Raw genomic sequence first — 22,473 nt, 5'->3', positions numbered from 1 at the left:
GTTGTGATGTCATAATCCTGCGACAAGGAAGTCATTAACTGCGCAGATAAATTGCTTTGAGTATAGTCCGAATACGTTTTTTCTTTTCCATATGAGGTCACTATATAGTTCTCTATATAGAAGTCACTATATAGTGAAGCAGGGAATGTTGAAAGAGTGGGCGATAAAGGGTAACGCCCCTCTGGTTACGACGGTGGTCATCACGTGATCTTGCAACCCGGAACAATAATTCACTAGGAACAGTCGTCGACGGAAGAGAAAGTGTAAACATCCACACTCGCTGCATCTACACAGGGTCTGTGTCGGATCTGCTGGGTTTGTAATCAAAGTGCCAGAGTCATGTAGGATGACCCAGGTGTCCACTGGAAGCGAAGCTGGTAATGTGTTCATGTCTCTCCTCCAAACCATTAGAAGCAGTTAGAAACTGAGTCTGTGTCCAACTGAACATTCATCCGTAACACGCGGAAAGTAGATGGTCTGTGTATTATCGTATCATCTCGTTCAAATATTTCGTTTTGAACCAAAACCAAAACAACAGAAGGTTTTAGCTTAAACAACAATCATTTCTCCTCGTTTTGGTTTGTCAGAGGGGGAAAAAAGGGACGAAACGAAAGGAAAAAAACACTTTATGAAAGGTATTTCCCGTTTCCAGTTTAGTTAACACATTTATTATGTCGTATCTAACGTTACCCATCAATTTTCCTGGCTTTTATTTTGAATTATGTTTTTTTTACATCCGAGTCGCGAGTCTGCCTTTTTTCAAGTATTAAAAGAACAACAAGATGAGTGAGCAGAATGTGTCTCAGCACTGGACAGTTTAACCATTATTTAACTCTTTCTTTGTCGCTTTTACATAATTTAAGGAAACTCAAATGAGTCGTAGGTCACTTTCTGTATATGAAGAACTTTCTCAGAGTTTACATGCAAAATTTTGTTTTGATGATAAATGAATCGCTATTGAATCTTTATAGTCACCTGTGTTTTAAGTAACCCTGAGTGTTTGGAATGGGCTGTTTGCTTTCCCCAATGGCAACGCTGGTTGCTTTTTTCATTCTGAAGCTGTAAATTCATCACTGGACTTCCCTGGGGCAATACACATGCCAAATGTAAAGCTGATAAGATGGACAGCTCTGGAGATTTGTGAGACACAGACAGACAGAGATTACTGAAATAAGTAGATAAATGAAATGCTCTGTTTTATCATTGCATTCAATACTGTGAAAATACAAGTGTATTTTAATTTTCAGAATGGCTTATTTTTTATACACACCAGAGCTTACTTCAGAATTCTTCCTTGGCATTTGTGAGCCCTCCTATAAAAGCTCTGTGATTCAACTTCAACTTCAGCTTGATATAACGAATGGCAACAACAAAACAAATGTTGTGCTATTATTTTGTAGACAAAGTGATTCTATAAATATTGCTGCCATAGGCCATGATGGAGATCTGCATCTGCAACACTCGTGCATCTATTAAATTCAATTTTCAATTAAATTTATCGAATCACAATATACATTATCTCAAGGCACTTTACAGAGATGGTCAAGAGAGTAAAAATTATACAGAAAACCCAACAGTTCCCAAGATGAGCAAACACATCCATAGTCAGATCAGAATCAGAATTATTTTATTTGCCAAGTATATTTTCACATACAGGAAATTGCCTTGGTGTGGTTAGTGCACTGTACATAAAACATAAAACAATATATACAGTAAGACAACAATATATACAGTAAGACACGATAAATCTAGGGTGTCGCTTCCTTTATACTCTCATATTCATCTTTTGCAGCCAGGTCTAGTTAAACACAGTCAGTTGAACTGATGGTCAGTAATCAGATCATTAATGAGTTGGAATTTTGGATTGGGTAACCTGATATTTAATAAACCCCATTTTATCTTTCTATTATTTGGTACCAATAAAGTGGTTTTAACTTTGATTAGTTTTGTTTGTAATACTCTTCACTTATTTACTTGATTTAATTAATTTAGGTGGTCAGGTACAGACACTGTATCTATGAAATACTGTGTCAGTCTGATATGGTGAAATAAAAAAAAGATCAGTCAATCAAAAGCAATTTTCTGTCAATTGGACAATGTTACCACAACTTAATTTTCACACTGATCAGTTGGTGGCGCTATGACCCTGAACTGATATTTATATATGGAGCTATTCAGGTCAGGATGGTGGTCATAGGTCAGTAGTTTGGAGCGGGTTGGATAATGCAGAGTGGATTAACAAAGTACTTCCTTTTTCATGGTAAATCAGTAGGCGGTGCTTTGACACTGAGGATATATTGACACATAGAGCTGTTCAAGCTTGGACTCTTATCATGTGACAGAAGTTTGGTAGTGATAGGACTATGAACACTGGAGTTATGACAACATCGTGGTCATTGGCGAAGGATGATCCTTCGCCGCACATCAATGTTTACACGGTTTGAGGAGATGTCACAATTCTGACCATGATCCAATGACTTGAATGACCTCTTTTGAGCTGTATATTGTAAAGCAGCCAGGAGCATTCATCAAAGTATAAAACATGTCACTTCCTGTTGCCACCAGGAGGCGCTGTGATTTCAAGTCTCTGTGTAGATGTCATCAGGCCGGGACTCTTGTCTTACATGTCTAGTTTGGACTCAATTGGACAATGTATGTCCGAGATACAGAACATCGTGTTTTGATGGCGTTTAATCAAACTTTGACGCCACGCCACGGTCACATGGCGGGACGAAAAATCGATCTCTAAATCAGTTTTTATCTCCATCTTGTTGTGATGACACTCATCTTAATTTTAAGTTGATCTGATGAAAGCCCTGGGACAAGTACATCAAAGTAAAATTCAGAGGTGTAAAGTAACGAATTACATTTACCTACGTTACTGTAATTGAGTAGTTTTTTGTGTACTTTGTAATTTTGAGTAGATTTTGAAATGGGTAATTTTACTTTTACTTAAGTAGATTTTGACTGAAGTATTGTACCTCGCTACATTGGAAATTACATCCGTTACCGAGAAAGAAAAAAACAGTTCAAGGCGCAAGGCAAGTCTCACTGCAGTGGTAAATGCTGCATAGAGTGGATGACGTTCCCTCACGTGCACGTTCAACATATGAAAACTGATCGTAAAGTTCACTGTTCGCGACATGCACAACACTGCACAGTGAACCTGGAGTTCCGGGCAGAGCTGCGGGTTCCGACCCCTGTCTACGGCGAAAGAGCGATTTGTTTTCTGCTCCGCCGTTAAAGACATGCGGACGTCAAAACATTAGTTCGGCTATAATATTAGTTCTGCCCCGCATTTTCCCCTCCCGGTCGCGTGCACACATGTTATGCCTCCGCGTAGTTTGATAATCACTGCGCTACACAGGGCTGGCCCTAGCACATTTGGCGCTCTATGCAAGCTTCACTCCTGGCACCCCCCAAAGACTGCATTTCTTTTCAAATAAACACAACAACGATCGCAACGACATGGTGCAAGCATTCGATTTAGACAGCGTCTCTCCTCAGGAGAAGGAAAACATTCCGTATTAACGTATTAGCTAGACTTCAGATAATATGAACGTGTTCACCGTTCAAATTCATTATCTGTCATTAAGTTGCGTTCAGTTCAACGTTCTCATTAAAATGAACGTTCTCAATGAACGCGTTCTTTTGGAACTCATTCATGAACAACACTGCCTGAAACTCAACACTGGCCTACCTGCCTCTGCCGCCTGTGAGCAACCTTTCAGCTGTGCTGGATTGCTTTTCACTGCACAGCGAGCCCGGATGAGCTCTACTCACCTTGAAAATCAGCTGCTGCTCAAACTCAACAAGAAGTGTGTAGACTAGTGCTCTAAAGGTGGACCAAAGTTTAACCAAAAGTTTAAATATACAGTGGGACAGCGGCATTTTAACTTTTTATTTTAGCCGTCATGTGGTTCGTGTCTTGACATGTCCTCCCAAAAGTTCTTAAATGTTGTGTGGACATGTTAAATGTTTAATGTTTGACATGTTTAATGTCATTGCACTTATATTTGTAAAGGTTCTCCTTTAATAAAAAATTTGATTGGATCTATGACCCCTTATCCTATTTTGCACTGTATAAGAGCGGCCCCCATCAAGTTGTTGGAAGTAACTAAGTAACTTTTACTTAAAGTACATTTTAAATGAACTACTTTTTACTTTTACTTGAGTAGATTTTTAGATGGGTACTTTTACTTGTACTTGAGTAAAATTTCATCAAAGTAAAGGTACTTTTACTTTAGTACAATATTTCAGTACTTTTTACACCTCTGGTAAAAATGGTGAATATGGCCAAAATGACCGCTTAAGCCAAAATGGCGGGCTTCCTGTTTGGTCTAGCATGTCTATCCAGAGACTTGTTTGTTTGTTATGAAAAGACAAATGCCCCAATCAATTTTTGTACATGTCGGCAAATTGTAGTGCCAGAGCTGCCCTTTAGGGGGCGCTAGTCAGTTTTTTTGCCACGCCCATTCCTTAAAACCATATGAATATCTTCAGGGTGGGGATGTTAACACACGGATGTAGTTTGAGTGAGATGGAACCATGAACACGGAAGTTACAGCAATTTCGTGTTTCACGGCGAGTTGATGAACTTTGATGCCACGCCATTAATAATCCGCATGATGAAAAGTCACAGTAATCGTATTCCTACATTATCAATGTCTTGAGACCCATTTGATACAGTTTGACATGGTTTGTCAAAGTGGATGAGGAGGAATACTTCCAAGTGTAAGACGTTCCAAAAGAGAGTAAGACATTTCCGGTTGCCACCAGGGGGCGCTGGGATTTTAAGTCACGATTGCCGTGTAGATGTCATCAGGTCGCGACTCTTGTCTTTTGTGTCTAGTTTGGACTCGATTGGACCAAATATGTCTGAGATACAAAAGCCTGTGATTTGATGGCGTTGAATCAAACTTTGACGCCCCGCCACGGTCACACGGTTTGACGAAATTTTGATAACTTTAGATCTCCATCTTGTTGTGATGACACTCAACTAAATTTTAAGTTGATTTGATGAAAGCTCTACGACAAGTACATCATAGTAAAAATGTGGAATATGGCCAAAATGGCCAGTAAATCCAAATGGCGGGCTTCCTGTTGCGTTTTTCATAATACACTGAGAGACTTTTTTGTGCATCTGGTCATGATACACAACCGTCCTCATTTTCGTGAGAATCACTGAATGCTAAATGAGGGGCTTTCTGTAGGTGGCACTGTTGAGCTATTTTGTTGCGCCTATTTCCAAATACTCCAGAATACGTAACATTTTCACCACTTTCTAATTTACTGCAAACTTTAGAAACCTTTTGAGCACGTTGAAGCCCTCAAAAAGCCCATTCACTACGCTCAGAATAATCCTTACAATTTCAATAGGCCTCCCACCAGAGGGGCTCGGGCCCAATAATCATTTCATTTTCAATAGGGCCTCCCATCGGAGGTGCTCAGGCCCTAATAATAATAACGGCAATAATAATAATCATTACAATTTCAATAGGGCCTCCCACCGGAGGTGCTTGTGCCATAATAATCCTTACAATTTCAATAGGGCCTGTCACCATTCGGTGCTGGGGCCCTAATAATCGTTTGCATGTGGGAGGAGTGGATTACTCTGGGCACAAGGTTCAGTGTGTAGAATTTAGGCATATCTAGTGGTGACGTTTCGTGTTGCAGCTGAATACCCATTACCTCATCGTCCCCTTCCAAACATAAAAGAGAACCTGTGGTAGCCTTCAGTTGTCATAAAAACTCAAAAGGTATTTAGTTTGTCCAGTCTTGGCTACTGTAAAAAACATGGTGGCCTCCGTAGAGAGGACGCGCTCCTGGTGTAAACATAAAGTATTTAAATATAAAGGCCTCATTCTAGGGTAAAGAAAACAATTTGTATAATTCAGATGAAACACACTAGTGAAAACATCACTAGGATTGTTTTATATTCAGTTTCTGCCAATAGATCCCTTTCTGTAGTGGTGTGATGCACCCTATAATAGGTAAACCTTGATGACTGTAGGGGTTAAGTTGCCATGTTTTCCTCAGGGTTTAGTCTATTGTTTGCGTTTTGTTCCTTGTAATTGACATGTTTGATCCGGGCAATGTTGCTTTAGAAAGTGACTCAGACGAAAGCTGCTTCCCCACTGCTGTAAGGGGCTATTTGAAATTATATTAGTATGGAACAAATTCTGTGTCAAAATCATACCAACCAATTAGACTCTGCACATGTCAAGTGTTAAAACTGATTAGATGAACATTTCTTAAAATATTCGTTCCACTGACAGAAACACACACACACAGTTTTGTGGAATTAATAAGAAAGACAGATGGATAGATATTGTGTATCTACTACAAGAAGATGTGTGGGAACTTTTTGTTTGCAGAGGCTGTGGTTGTGTTATACCAGGTGGCACAGAGGTAGCAGATGACACTGAATATACACACACTAGCTGCTCATCAAAGAGCAGCAGCAAAGTAACAAACTATGCTGAATTCTGATGTACTTAAGTAATTTTTAGTTATGTCTCTTTCATCTCTCCTGTATTATGTACCAAAGGAATTAATATAATATGATGTGTAATTGTACAGCACTCCATCTATCTGGTAACTGGTGTTACTGGTTATTTTTGGGGTTAATTGTGTGCATAGAAAGCCACTCCACAGAAATAATTCAGGTTAGTAATGCGGAATTTTAATTATCTCTAGATTGTATGGTGACTCTGCTGATCTGCAATCTGGGAGTAACCCTCCACCAGGTTCTCTTGTAGTGATGGACTTGTGTGTGCAGGAGGAGACCTTCCATCACTGCTGTCAGCTCCTCCTGCAGCAGTCAGAGCAGCTGAGAGATGGCTGGAGCTGGGAGTCAGTCCAGGTGAGAACATATGCTGTCATTCTCATTAGAGTAGACAGACCCTGCCAGTTTGCTGCAGGATGTAGTTAATTTGAGTTTCTGATATGGCTTCAGGGTTCACAGGTGGGCTACTTGAAGAAGACTGTTCTCAGGTCCGTTGACATCAATTTGAGCTCTGTATGGGACCAAGTGGGATCTAGTTCGGACTCAGGATCCCACAGTGTCTGTCATCAACAGCAACAGGAAAAGGTACAGGTGAACAAGTCAACATTCATTTCATGTCATGTACCTTATTTACTAGCTGTATATTTACATATATATATATCACTGAATGTTCACAGTCACTTATTTTAACTTTCAGTTGTATTTGAATGAACATTTAATTAAAAGGCTGTGTAAAGCAATACAAATGTATTCTCTGAATACCACACCACAGTTTCATCATCCACCCAAGCAAACTCTATTACTTAAAAGTAATAGTATATATAAATAGTGTTCAAAATAATTAAAAAGTGAGCAGTATTCTGCTGCTCTTACATAGCTCGCCCTTACTGGGCTTGGCTTCCACGGCTGCCTGACAGACATAGTGCACGCAAGATGAAGTTTCCTGGTGTACACAGTTTGCACTATTAAGTAAAGCAAAGGGGGCTGTTGAACTGTTTTTTGACATATTTTGAATTAATTACAGCTTAGTCATTAAAATCATACGGGTGGGCTTTGCTACTGAGGGCAGCACTTCGTCATGCATGTCGACCAATAAGAATTATGATGAAGATATGCGGCCTCCTTCTCAGGAACCAAGGAATGCTTTAAAACGGTCAAAATTATTGCTACATAGTTCCCAATCTTTACATGTTTTCAATTATCACTTACTTACATGTATAGCATGCTAAGAGACAAATGACTGACTTTGCTTTACACTGTCTTTAAATGAATGATCTACAGTACCAGAAGAATCTGCTTAACATGGGGAACTCCACTCTCTCTTCCCCCACAGTCTGCTCTTGTTGCCTCATATGATGCTGACAGCATCAAAGAAGACATAACTGACGATGATGGTGGGTTCTGTGCAGTGTCTAAAGACAGCAGAAAGGTGCTTCAGTACGAGTATCACATCCTATACTCCTGCAGCTATAGTACTCCTGTGCTCTATTTCAGAGCCTTCACTCTGGGTTAGTTGCATGTAATTTGCTTCTAATTTGTCCCACCACAGTTTCCTAATGAACCCAATGTTTTTTTCATACCAGACCTCATATTTTCAACGGCATTAGTGGTATGCAATGCAACCACCAAAGATGGAGTTTTCTATGATTTTAAAACATTATAATTAGATGTGGATATCAGACGAATGTTCTCATTTGTTTCTTCTGAAGTATTGCTGCAGTAGAAGAGGTGGTATAAACCTCTACATATTTTATCCATGTCAGTCTGTCATGAGTATACTGTGTGATTTTATGTCTCTGCTTCATCCTGACATGTTACTCTAATAGAGGGGAGGAGCCTCTCATTGGAGGAGGTGTGGAGCTCTGTTCATCCAAACTTTAGAATTCGACTTCAAAACAGTCCTCTCAATACAATTACTCAGCAGGTAAAAGCTGGGACGATACAACTATCAGCTTTGTTATCAGTATGTGCCTCTCTGTGCTCCACTGAGATCATCTGTTCTTTGTGTTTCAGGAGCATCCACTGCTTGGTCAGCCTTTCTTTATGCTCCATCCCTGTAAAACAGAGGAGTTCATGAGGCCTGTGCTGCAGCTGGCTCAGGACCAAAACAGGTAATATCACTGTTAGCTTAAGTTGAAGCAAGTTTTTCATGAAGGTTTCATGTGGTTTGAGCATCAACATGCTGTTATGATGTGTAACTTACCTCAGTGTATCCCATAATATGTTCAAAGTACTCACTTTTTGTATGTCTGTGTGTGAATGTATATCTGGGCAGGCCAGTGAATTATGTGTTGACATGGCTCAGTGTGGTGGGTCCTCTGGTTGGTCTGGATGTCCCTCTGATGTACTTCACCCGGCTCTTACCCAGCCCAGCCTTACTCAGCAACCCCAAGCCAAACTGATGCTGCAGTTCTTTGCCTCTGTCAGTAAGCATCGCCATGGAGTGGACAGTGGCTTCCATCTATAGATGGGCATTGAATAATCAAGAGGGAAATTAAGCATCATATGTACTATTGATCAGTAAATTTGGTAGTGTTTTTTTTACCTTTGTAGTCTATACATTATCATTTAGCGCAATTGTCTGTTGCTGCTATCTATCCATAGCCTACCTGATATGACTTTGAAAATCAGTATAGAAATGATATCTTGGAATGTGCATGAAGCTAAATTTATTTGAGTATCTGTATGTTTGCCTGTGTTCAAACTATTTGAATAAATTTCAGATCTGCATTTTTGTTACACACACTGCCTGGACTCCTAAAATATGATTCATAAAGAAAAGTGATGCGCTTCTGCTTGCTTCTTATCCAGTATTGACATCGGGAATTTATTCATTCAGAGTCTATTGAAAGATTTGTATTCACTCATCCACTCACCACTATATATGGAGGGTTTTAGACCAAAAAAAATGTTCAGGGGTAAACAGCGTTGTAGTCAAATCCAATACAATTGGAGAAGAGACTGGGGACCCCCTATTCATACATAAAAAAAACATAACATGCCTCCATACTTCTCCTGTGGTGTCTGTAAGCCCCGTCGTTCAAATTTGACTCGAAACGCCGTCATTTAAAACAACGTTTTTAGCCTAAATGTCCTCTGATATCCTTGAATGTCAGTGCTTATGGACACTTGGATGACACTACAGGAGCAGTATGGAGGCATGGGATTTTTTTCTGTTTTATTTTTTTATTTTTTAAGAACGAGTCCCATTTACTTGATTTGACTGCAACACTGTTTACCCATGAAACTCATAGTGGTGAGTATATAATGACTGAATACAAATTTTTCGGTGAAGTGTCCCCTTAACTACCAGCTTGTTGCCCAATAGCTCATCAAACCATAAATATGTTTACCACTCAACCTCAGTAAATTTGTATAATGCAAAATTCTCCCTCTATTTCCTAATAGGAAGATTTTTCTTGTACATTTTGCTCTTTGGCCTTTTTCAGTTGTTACTCCAGGTTGCTCATTATCATCATTGTTCATCAGCACTCACAGGTGGCAGTTCCAATGCGGAAACTGAAAAAGTGCAGGGGTGAGTGAATACATTAGGCAGTATCCCCTTCATGGGAAGGTACATTTTCACCTGTAGGTGGTGCTAAAAGATTAAAAAAAAAAAAATGCTGTTTGCAGCTGCAGTTGGAACCAACAGCTTCCAGCTTTCACTTGCATTTCTTATAAAAATAATTTTAAATTTTAAAACATTATTCTAAAACAAGACTAAGTCACAGCAATATCTGCTGGCTTTTCTGAGAAGGCATAGTTTACTCCGCTGAGTCACAAACTTTTCATTAAACATTTGTCATTCATGAAATACAGGAAAATGATAAATCCCCAAATCAGGTTTAGTTAGTCTGAATTTGCAAGACTAATGACAGACCAAACAAAATAATTTAACTATTATATTAACTATACATGCCTAGCCTACATATTATTTGACACTTGTGTCCTACTTTTGTGCGGGTAGACTTGTAAAACTGGGAGCGAAAGAGGCAAACAAAATGTTATGTTTGTTATTAATAAAACTGATTCGTAATTGATTATTGATGATACTTCCTGCCGTTAAAGAGGTAATCTCCACCATTATGGAGCCCAATCCCAGATAGGTACTGAAATCCACTCAGCCATGACACTGTGGCATGCAAGATAAATGAAATGGGTGCCAACAGTGAAGAGCAGCATGTAAAATGTAATAAAAAATGTAATGCATACATCTTCAGAGGGCATTACAGGAATTCATTTAAAAAATGGTATGCCAAAGTTAAATATAACTATACTATTCATCATTCCTGTGCTTATTTCCACAGCTCCCTGAACCAAGGCCCACCAAATCTTACTCCTAGTCAAGGCCTACTCTATACATTCCACCCATTTTCTTTGCATGCATTTTCTTTTTCACTAGCATGCCAGCCTTCAAGCCATGCTCTTCACCCACATCATCTCCCTGCATCACTCCAAGCCGAATGACGTGGTCCATCTCAATTAAAACCTTAAACCTCTTGTCTGTGTACAAATTCTAGTACCACTAAAACTATAACCTGAAAGCCTTCTCTGTGACCGAGATGCCCATCTATAGTTATGGATGAAAAAGTCAGATAGTTACTTTCTTAATATCAATCAATCAACTTTTGTTTGTATAGCCCATATTCACAAATCACAATTTCTTTCATATGGCTTAACAGGGTGTGACATCCTCTGTCTTTAACCCTCAACAAGAGTAAAAACACCCTTTAAACAGGGGAAGAAAATGTAGAAACTTCAGAGAGAGTCTCATGACTGAGCGATCCCTCTCCCAGAATGGACAGAAGTGCAATAGATGCCATGTGTAACTGAGAACATCAGAAAAATAAACAGTAAACAATATTTACAACATTGATAAGAATAAACAGTTGGTAAAATAAACCAACCTGAACCAGCTCTAACTATAAGCTTTATCAAAAAGGAAGGTTTTAGCCAACTCTTAAACGTAGAGAGGGTGTCTGCCTCCCGAACTGAAACTGGGAGATGATTCCACAGGAGAGGAGCAGTACCTGGTGCAGTACAATGCACAAGGAGGAACCCAGGGAAGGCTGTATCATTGCTGAGGGGTGGAAAGAGATTGGACAATCCTTGAAGTCCATGAGCAAACCTGATTTGGAACAAGATTGGTAAAGCAAACAATATCATAATGTAGCTTGTGAATTGGGTTGGGCATATAGGCAGTTAAGAAGAAAGTGAGTCTTAAAGTGAAGTAGAAGAACATGACATGGCCCTTTATACCATGTCTTACCCTCCCATAGAAAGGAAGAAATCAGCCTGTAGATTTTTTGAAAAACTTCTATTTCCAAATAATATCCCAGAGTGGATGTCAGGATCCCATTGATGTGTGAAGTAAGCAGTCCAATTGCTTTAAATATATAAATACCGCGTTGACACTTGCTGCGTAATGGAGGCACTGGTACAGTAGCCTACCTCCAAGTGCAACCTAATAAAAACAACCCCAGGTTTCTCTTCAGCACTGTAGCCAGGCTGACAGATTCACAGCTCCATCAAACCGAGTATTCCTCCAAGAATAGCGATGTCATTATAAACTACTTTATCGATACAATTCAAACTATTAGTAATAAAATCTAAAATCTCCTGCACTCAGTTGATGCTACTACATCATCAAGGACAGAGGTACAGAGGTCAGGAAAAGCTGAGAATCCTACCAGTTATTTAGATAGCTTCTTACTGATCACCTTCGATGTGCTGACCAAAATAATCTCAACTTCAATACCCACAACTTGTATCCTAGAACCCATACCTACAAAGTTACTTAAAGAAATCCCACCCCTAATTCAAATTTGTCAGAACTATTCCAGTTTGTGCAAATTAATGATGAGTCATCTGTTTGCACCAAAGTTAACCACAGGGTTCCTCAGGGTTCTGTGCCGGACCAATTTTATTCTCATTATATGCTTTCGACTTGGAAACATTGTCATGCACACTGACAGTTATACTTGTAAATAAAACCAGAACAATGTAATCAATTAACTAAACTTCAAGAATGTTTCAAGGACATGAAAACGAGGATGACATACAATTTTATCCTATTAATCTCTGGTTCAATCCTCAGTCTTCCCCATCTGCATGCTGAAGTGTCCTTTGGCAAGATACTGAACCCTTAAATGGCCCCACGTAGATGTAGAATGCACTAATTGAAGTCGCTTCAGATGAAAGCGTCCGCCAAATTACATAAAAAAAGAAGATTGGTTCTAATACTAGGCCCTAAACACCTTATATACATTATCTAATGATATGGCAATTCAAGATGACATTGTCCTTGCTACCAGTAAAACCATCAGGAAGTTGGGAGTTCTTCTATATTCAATTAGAAAACGAAAAATCAGAACATTTTATTAATTTATGAATCTGATACCAAAAAACAAATAACGGTTTGTTTTTCGTAGTTTTGATTTTGTGCTCAGATAAAAAATAGGAAATGAAAAACGTGTCATAGGCCGAACTGGATTTTGATATTTAATTTATATGATTTGTGTAACCCGGAAGTCAGTGTCTTTTTCTGTTGCACTAGATAAACTTGCAATAAATTTGCAGCGTTTGTATCACCTTTGAATTGGTCTCGACACCATGGAACTATACGCTAATTTATCTAAAGAGTTGTTTTAAACTGGCATGATGCATGCAGAGATTACCACCTAGCTGCAGCAGATGGGTATCCAGCGATGCTCTGAAATGCATTTTTGAAGATTTTGTGTTAAGCTCGACCTTAAAGTGATAGTTCTCCTAGAAAGTATATTTTACTATTTTACTCATTATTTCCTCACCCCTATGCCGCTGGAAGGGTGGGTGAAGTGCTTTAGTCCACAAAACCCTGCTAGAGTTTCAGGGGTAAACAGAGTAGTGGCCAAATCCAATCCAACTGAAGATAGTAGGGGCTTATCTTCAGACATAAAAAAAAAAAAAAAAAATATATATAACATGCCTCCATACTGCTCCTGTGTTGTCATCCAATTCTCCACAAGCCCTGACATTCATATCGCATCACACAGCCAGTGTCTCCTGCTGGTTATACTACAATACCTAGTATGGAAAAATGGGATTTTGCCTAATATTTAGTATTCTTTATTTTGAAAAGTATTCAATAACTTCCCTCAAATACTGTGTATCTGGATCTTAGATGTGTAATGTAATTTTGGCGAGAATACACCATATTACAGTGAAGTTATTGAATAAATTTGTAACATCTCTTTAAGGTGGTGCACTTTGTAGACGGTCCCTGTGCATGTCTCACTGCCAGCTGCACATAGAGACCAATATTCTGTGTCCAGCCCTGAGGACGGCTCATATCGATGAAAACTGGCTTGTAGCCTGCTGTCTACCTTACTGCGGTGGGAAAGAGACGGAGTTTGTGTTTTAACAATGTTTCGCTTAAATTTATTTTATTGCATTTTTAATAACAAGCTTCACAAACAGATAATCATCTTCCACAGATAACACCTGGGGTTGTTATGAAGAGGTCATACATATGGCCAGCTCAAAACAAAGTGCTTTTATATAACACTGGTGATCATTACAATACAGACGCCAAATATGTCTCACTACTTGTGAAAACATCCCTCACATCAACGAGGTGGAGGCTAATGCAGCGTATTTGTGAGTAAAGTGAGCGAATGTGCTTCGGAAAAGTGAAAATGAAAGTGAAATGCTGGAGTGCAGGTCTTGTGGTTCACTGTAGAATAAACAGAGAAAATTATCTTTCACCCCAGTTTTAATGTTGATCTGATGAATGTATATCACAAACATAAATGGTTGCACCACTTTCTGTATCTGTTTCAAAATAAATCAGTTTATTTGTTTAAAAAAGGTTTTTTTATAGTGAAATATCTGCAGGGGCGCAAAATGTACAGTAGTCATATTTATGACCATTTTCAAGGCAAAGTCTATATGTAAAAACACTTAGGAGCTGCTACTGCCGTAGCAGCTCCTCTGCAGAACTTATTGTTGAACTCAGAAGCTATGTATTGTGAAATGAACAAATGCTGTTAATAATAATTGATATTAATGTGAATATTGTCCATTGAATCGATAAAGTTACATAACGACCATTCTTTGTGTTTATTTATGGTCGTACATTGATCCTTTAACAGAAATTGCTAAAATAACTATTATGACCCTCCTCAGTGTTTTTTTTGGGAAGATATTGGGTAGGTAGATCTTGGCTTAGGTTTGGAATTAAAAGGGATCTAAACATAAATGTTTTTAATAGTGTTTTTGTGTACTGTTACATAAGACATCTATTGACCTTCGTCCATTCTGCTTATCACACTGACACAAATGGGACCGTTTGTGTCAGTGTGATAAGCACGACTCGACAGGCTCACAGGTAAGTATAAAAGGTTTCGCTTTATTCAAAATCAGCTGAGCAAAACACGTCAAATCGTACAGAAAGCAGGTCGTAATAACAAGGCATACACAGATAGAATAATACTGGAACGTTGACACAAAGAGCACAGACGATCTGGCACAGGAGGGGAGCATTGGGTTTAAACACACAGGGGAGGGGAGACAATTGGACACGGATGCAACACATTAAGGAGCAGCAGGTAATCACGGAAGTGGGAAACACAGGAGAGCAGGATGGGGGGTTACCTGAAACGAGACAAGAGATGTACTACAAAATACATCAGGAACACAAAATACAAGAAACATGAGGGAGAAAACAAAACAAAACCTCAACTGTCCTGGATACAAAACACTCGGAGAGGGAGCCCTCAGTTGCAACTCTCTGAGGTCTTGTGATTTCTGAATACGGGTTTGACAAATAAAATTGTATGCATATTGATTGATACCACTGTCATCAAACCGACCAGCCAGTCGCCCACCAAACTATTAACAATTAAAACATGCTGTAGTTGATGTACAGAATTTACCTTTCATTTATTTCTTAACCTGATTGTTTTTGTGATTTCTTTGATGTGGCTGATATAACACTGCAATTTACCATTGGGTCTGTCTGTCTTTGTCTTTCTCACTTACTGTTTATCTGTCTATTTCCTGATTCTTTGCTTTAGTTATTTAGCACATAGTGTTTGCAAATCTGCATATTTGGCTTGTCTAAGGCTGATCAGCTGCTTGTTTATCATTTATTTCAAATACGTTTTTTCCTATTTCACTGTTACAACATAGTGTTTTTTTTAGAGGTTCAGAGTGTAGAGTTTAGTGATATCTAGTGGTGAATTTTCATGTTGCAGCTGAATATCCCTCACCTCATCCTCCCCAGGGAGGAGAACCTGTGGAACCTGTGGAAACCTTCAGTTGCTTATAAAAACTAAAATGGTGTTTTTCCACTCTAGACTACTGTAAAAAACATGGCAGCCTCTGAAGAGGACCTGCTCTTAATTTTTATACAAGGTATTTAAATATACCTCATATACAGTGCCTTGCATAAGTATTCACCCCCCTTGGACTTTTTCCCATTATGTACTGTTACTAACTGGAATTCAAATAGACTTAAATAAACTTTTTCCCGTTTGATCAACAAAACATGCATAGTACTTTGGAGGTGCAAAATAAATTTTATTGTGACACAAACAATAATGAGAACAAAAAAGTTGACATCTGTTGGGTGCATAAGTATTCACCCCCCTGTGTCAATACTTGGTAGAACCCCCTTTCGCTGCAATTAGAGCTGCAAGTCTTTTGGGGTATGTCTCTACCAGCTTTGCACATCTAGAGATGGAAAGGTTTGTCCATTCTTCTTGGCAAAAAAGATGAAGCTCAGTCAGATTGGATGGAGACCGTCTGTGAACCGCAATCTTCAAGTCTTGCCATAGATTCTCTATTGGATTGAGGTCTGGGCTTTGACTGGGCCATTTTAAGACATTAACATTCTTTAATCCAAACCATTCCTTTGTAGCTCTGGCTGTATGTTTAGGGTCATTGTCCTGCTGGAAGATGAACCTCCGCCCCAGTCTCAAGTCTTTTGCAGACTGCATCAGATTTTCTTCAAGGATTTCCCTGTATTTGGCTCCATCCATCTTTCCCTCTATTCTGACCAGTTTCCCTGTACCTGCTGAAGAGAAGCATCCCCACAGCATGATGCTACCACCACCATGTTTCACTGTTGGGATGGTGTGCTCAGGGTGATGGGCAGTGTTGGGTTTTCGCCACACATAGCGTTTTGCATTGAGGCCAAAAAGTTCAATTTTGGTCTCATCTGACCAGAGCACCTTCTTCCACATGTTTGCTGTGTCTCCCACATGGCTTCTGGCAAACTCCAAACGGGATTTTTTATGGATCCCTTTCAACAATGGCTTTCTTCTTGCCACTCTTCCATAAAGGCCAGATTTGTGGAGTAGACGACTAATAGTTGTCCTGTGGACAGATTCTCCCACCTCCGCTGTGGATCTCTGCAACTCCTCCAGAGTAACCATGGGCCTCCTGGTTGCTTCTCTGATTAATTTTCTCCTTGTCCAACTCTTCAGTTTGGGTGGACGGCCTCCTCTTGGTAGGTTTGCGGTTGTGCCATATTCTTTCCATTTTCTTATGATGGATTTTATGGTGCTCAGAGAGATGTTCAAAGCTCTGGATATTTTTTTATAACCTAACCCTGCTTCATATTTCTCCACAACTTTATCCCTGACCTGTTTGGTGAGCTCCTTGGTCTTCATGATGCTGTTTGTTCAGTAATGATCTCCAACAAACTCTGAGTCCGTCACAGAACAGGTGTATTTATACTGAGATTAAATTGCAGACAGGTGGACCCTATTTACTAATTATGTGACTTGCAAATGTGACTTGTGAATGCAATTGGTCGCACCAGATCTTTGTTAGGGGTTTCACAGTAAAGGGGGTGAATACATATGCACTCAACACTTTTCAGATTTTTATTTGTAAATAATTGTGAAATCCATGTAATATTTCCCCCCACTTCCAAATGATGCACTATTTTGTGTTGGTCCATTACATAAACTCACGATGAAATAAATTTTAATATGTGGTTATACCATGACAAAATGTAGAAAAGTCCAAAGGGGGTGAATACTTATGCAAGGCACTGTACTTATATACCCTAGGGATATATATATATCCTACGATAAAGAAAACAATAATTCATACTATTTAGATGAAACACACTAGTTAAAACATAAACAAAATAAAATAATCTTACACACTGGAAATTTAAAGTGAGATATTATAAGGTCTGGCATTATAAACTAGTCATCATCAATACATTACATGTAAAAGGTCAGTGACTCTTTAAAGTATTGAAGAGCCTGAGAGCTGAAACCCTGGCCTTGGAAGCTTTAGTGTGACACAGTATTTTTTAACGGACCTCGGTTATCATGGAGATGTGTGCAAGAAGAAGCTAGACCTTGAATTAAGATCATGAAAAGCTTTGTTTCTTTCTATACAAGGCCAATTGGCTCCTGTGTTAATACCATTGTTGGCAAATATTACTTTGTTTGTCCACAAAATGGCCAAGCCTAGAGCATATAGGAGATACAGTAAGAGTTGATGAAAAATCTGTGGAATAAAGGGAAAAAATTAAAACATTACTCCCGTCAAATATAATAAGACATAATTTAATATTGTTCTCCCTGTCTTTCTTTTATGTTGTGTCTTAATCGTCTCCTTTGTCTGTCATGTTCTCTCTGTCTCACACACACACACACAGAGTATGGTGTTGCACTTATCATAAAAAGATTAGTGAACGCGTTGGGCACATTGATGACCGTGACAGGATACTGTCCTCAGGCCATATGCACACTGCATCCTTTTTACACACACATACAAACACAGGCCCAAGTGAACGTTACCGGTATTGAGATGAAGGAGTGTGTCCGATTAATACGACAGGTAGAGAATGAAGACGTTGAGCTTTTCAGCCAGAGTATAGCTTCTCCTGCTGAAAGACACACTCAGTGGAAACTCTCAACAAACGGCACTGTTAACTGGAATGCCCTGGATTGTGTGTGTAGAATATGAAGGCAGAATGTGGAGAATGTGTGGTATGGAATGTGATTATTTTTTATCTTTAAATTGTCTACAAAGAGTACAATTTGCTTTTGAGCTCACAGTGAATCTTGCTTCAATTGAGAGACATGAACAGGACTAGTCCCATTCCAAGACTTGCAACTGACACTAACTGAGAGGCAGCAGTTTATCCCAATAACATTTAAATTCTGCACCACATTCAAATCAAGATTTCTTATGTGTTCTTTAAGAAAGTTCAAAAATAATTATTAATATCTCTTTAAACTCCTCACCAAGTAAGTAATAAACAACAATGCAGAGATAAGTGGTCATGGAAGTCGGTCATTCACTGTGCAAATACCACAAATCCTGGTATTTGTTTCTCTAAAATTTCTATAACCATAATGGACCAACATTAGGTTTGTGCAGTTTTAATATTAAAAATCATCTGTTAAGAACTCTTCTCTCTTATCAGTTTTCATTGTCTGTCATGCTTTACATTTCCAAAACCTGACCCTACAATCGTAATCTAGTGAGTTTGAATTTTACATTATGTAAAAAGAGGGAATGAAAGCTCAATTTCCCAACTTTCTCTCAAACATGGGAGAGTCTCATGTTTTTCTCCACTGTGTCTGACGGAAGTTACAAATCAGAAGCGATCCCACCAAGTACTCAAGTGAGTTATAGGTGCACCAGGTGACCCTCCCCCTACTAGTATGAGATACTAAAACAACATCTATCATGTTCAATGGTTATTTAAAATTCCTATAATTATGTTAAACCATTATTGTTGTGCAGCCTGATCTTAGCATCGTAAGCACTCTTAGACAGCAACACCACGTGCAATGAAGCAGCTATTCATAAAAATAAACCTGGCACAATCACGATGATGAGCGGCAAGTGTGAGTGCTGGTGGACGATAAAACAGCCAAGTCATGGAAGAAGAGGGAGAGAGGAAGCTGAAACAGACCTGGTGGAGTTTGTAGAAAAGGTGCTCCCAAAAGGACCCAGAGGAAAATTCTTTGCCTCAGAATGGTCTTTTCTTAAACTCTTGAGAAAGTAGTAACTAAGATCTCAAGTGCATATCATTAATTTTGAGATCAATTCAATCTGAATTGTTGCTCCTAAAAATACCTTAGGAGCAAGGAGGAGACTGACTTTTTGAGACTTCGGTGAGACAAATGGATACCTGAATGAGATTATATTGGGAGATCTACTTATTGTATGTTTTTGAGTTAATTTATGTCTTGCTTATTGCTCCTACATACCCATAAGGAGCACTGGGGAGTAAGAAAAGAGATCTCATTTCGATATCTTCTTGAGATCTTTAGAATGTCAAATGTATCTCCTTAATCCCCCTTAGGAGAAATTGGGAAATATAAATGATAGGAGCATTCGGGAGAAATAAAAATGCCAACACATATGTAAATTTGAAAACAACAAGCCAATGCTTTTATTTTTCATTAAACCACAGTGCAAATATCAATGTTACAACAAAATTAAACAAACTGTTCTTTTAAGGATTGGAATAAAAAATGTCAGTCTCTGGCAACATAGACACAATTTTCACAATTTGTCGAACAGACTGATAATAACATTTGTTTTATTATAATTATTATAATTTATTATATAATTAGTTCAGTATTAATACCAAAAACACAACCATTGGTTAACTTTTAATGCTTGCTTTGTAGAACTTGTAGGCTTTTTCAGAAATCAGTAAATTACACTTTTAGATTTCCAAGACACAATGTAACGGAGTACATGTCAAAGCCAATGAAGTGCTTTAACTGTTTGGAATTTGGGCATTTGACCAAAGCGTGCACAGGAAAAAGAAGATTTGCAAAGTGCGGTGGGGAATATGAATATGGAAAGTGTGGAGAGGGAGTGAGACCAAAGTGCTGTAATTGTGGAGGGAACCACAGTGTGGTGTACTGGGGATGTGAAGTGATAAAAAAACAGGCTGACAAAAGATAAGACAAAGAGCAAGTGGCAGCAAAGGAAAAACATGATAAGAAGAATGAATGGAATGGTAAAGAAGAAATCCCTGGGAAATGGAACTTGTGAGATCATGTCTAAAGCTGAAAAGATACAGACTATTGTAAAGCTGCAGAGAACCATTTGGATATGATAGGTTTAAAATGGGAGGAAGTAAGCAAACTCAAGATATAGTCGAGTCAAGAGACATCATGGCTGGGTTACATCAATCAATCATCAATCAAATTTTACTTGTAGGGGAGAGCGGGGTAATGTGGGACATCGGGTGATGTGAAACACTCCCTGTATCTAGGCAACGGAACACATTTGTGGCCATGTTGTGCAATAGTAGTAGTAGATTTGACGTTGGCTAATTATTAATAATCATGAAATATGATTATTAAAATAAAAATTATTTATTAAAAATAATTAAACATTATAAAGCTATTAATTAAGAATAGTCAAATAATTAATTAGAAATGATACGGTTATCAATTAATAATAGTTAAATAATTAATGAAAACAATAAAATTATCAATTAAGAATGAAATAATCTGTAATTATTACTTATTGTCGCGGGGCACCACCCTGCTTACAGGGACCAACAATTCAATCTTTAAATATCAGTCTCAAATGATATAAATTATATTAATAATCTCAATATTTAATATTAAAGATTTTATAATAAACAATGAAGGGTTTTAAGTTCGAGCACAGGCTATAGTAACCCAGCTGTATTCATATACATATGCACAAGTAATCACAGAAAACAAATACTTTAATTACAAAAGGATTTATTAAAAGGGGAAATAAAGTTGTAATACTGATGGTATCAATGTGTGTGTGGTCGTGTGTGTCTGCCTGTCTGTGTGTGTGTGTGTGTGTGTGAGTGTGTGTAACAAAGGAAAAGGGAAGTGGCTTATGGCGTAATGACGAGGTCACGTGGTGACGTTGTCTGGCCGAATTCAAGAGGATGCAGTGTTCGAATTACGTGGGAGCCAGAGGGAGCCGAGCTCCCAGAGAGTGAGGACTAGCTCCCATGAAAGCAACAAAGTCAAAAATCTGAGGGGGTCTCTCATATCTGAAGGTGTCTGCCATACCTAAAGTGTAAAGATGCTAATTAAATAACTGTTGATAAAGCAAGGGGATATGGTTGGGCAATCATATGTCTACATAGTTTCAGTAATAAGTTAAAAAAGTAAAATAGGTAGAGTGTAGTCAATCTAACATGCTAGTTAGGTGAAATGGTCAGCAGTTGGTGGTAATGACCATCACTCAAGAATAGTGACTCCCTATTGGTTGAGAGGCGGGATCAAAACAAACACACGGGAGAGCACAGAGAGAAAAAGAGGTGAGAAAGGAGACCGACTGAGTAGAAGTAACAGTGAAGTAAAAGAGGGACATTAATAAGGATGCTACAGCAGTATTAAGAAGGTGACGCCACTTTCAGTTTAGTACCTAAGAGTTTTTTGTTTTCATTCAGCTCGCGAAAGGGCACAGTATTTTATGTTCCGTTTTGGAGTTATCTAGCTGGCTCAGTATTGTGCAGGTATACAGTGCTAGCTGATTTAGCGGAGGTGTACCGCCGTCATCTAGCAAGATAACGTGCTGCTCAAATAGCACCCGAGCAACCCGGACGCTCGTGGTTCCTTTGAGGAAGCTACGCCACTTAATAGCGCCGCTAGCTACCGGGAACGCTAGCGGTTCCATTCAGCTACGTTGGACGACCAGTTGGCCAGGAACGATTGCCGGTTAGCTGGCAATATTATCGGTGCACGCGCCACAAACCAGGTGGTCGTGAGTAGCCCTTATTGGGCGCCAAAGAACCCAGTTAACAGGCCTGCAATGGGGGGTTGAACTGATCGTTTTATTTGTGCCTTTTCAGTGCCGGCTTTTGTATTTTCTTTTATACCTGTATGATGTTCCTGTTTGTAACAGGTGACTGTAATTTCATGTGAACACAAAGTTTATGTTATGCCAGGGAGAGTTTTGTGAGAGTTACCATTCTGTGTGGCCTATTATTAGCT

At 38.8% G+C, this 22,473-nt stretch overlaps 1 protein-coding gene across 2 annotated transcripts; it reads left to right on the top strand.

The window, feature by feature from the left end:
• Positions 1-210: 210 nt before the first annotated feature.
• On the top strand, positions 211-9,247 carry atg10 (ATG10 autophagy related 10 homolog (S. cerevisiae)). 2 transcript variants are annotated; one of them, XM_053438116.1, is made up of 8 exons: positions 211-377; positions 6,583-6,668; positions 6,782-6,865; positions 6,959-7,093; positions 7,842-8,016; positions 8,335-8,432; positions 8,522-8,619; positions 8,784-9,247. In XM_053438116.1, the coding sequence occupies exons 1-8, from the start codon at positions 347-349 to the stop codon at positions 8,908-8,910; spliced, it is 834 nt and encodes a 277-aa protein (XP_053294091.1). In that variant the 5' UTR covers positions 211-346; the 3' UTR covers positions 8,911-9,247. The 2 variants fall into 2 exon arrangements, with proteins under 2 accessions (XP_053294091.1, XP_053294092.1); XM_053438117.1 differs by lacking the exon at positions 6,583-6,668 and having other exon boundaries at positions 217-377; positions 6,700-6,865.
• The last annotated feature ends 13,226 nt before the right edge of the window (positions 9,248-22,473 follow it).

This window comes from Pleuronectes platessa, chromosome 13 (genome assembly GCF_947347685.1).
Source record: "Pleuronectes platessa chromosome 13, fPlePla1.1, whole genome shotgun sequence".
In the NCBI taxonomy this organism is placed as follows: Eukaryota; Metazoa; Chordata; class Actinopteri; order Pleuronectiformes; family Pleuronectidae; genus Pleuronectes; species Pleuronectes platessa.
The sequence above is the reverse complement of the archived record's forward strand: the minus strand, read 5'-3'. Positions and strand labels throughout refer to the sequence as shown.

Coding starts and splice junctions, on each gene's coding strand:
- atg10 (XM_053438116.1), top strand. CDS start 347: ATGACCCAGGTGTCCACTGGAAGCGAAGCTG. Junction 8,017..8,334: donor TTTCAGAGCCTTCACTCTGG/GTTAGTTGCATG, acceptor TTACTCTAATAG/AGGGGAGGAGCCTCTCATTG. Junction 8,433..8,521: donor TCAATACAATTACTCAGCAG/GTAAAAGCTGGG, acceptor TTTGTGTTTCAG/GAGCATCCACTGCTTGGTCA.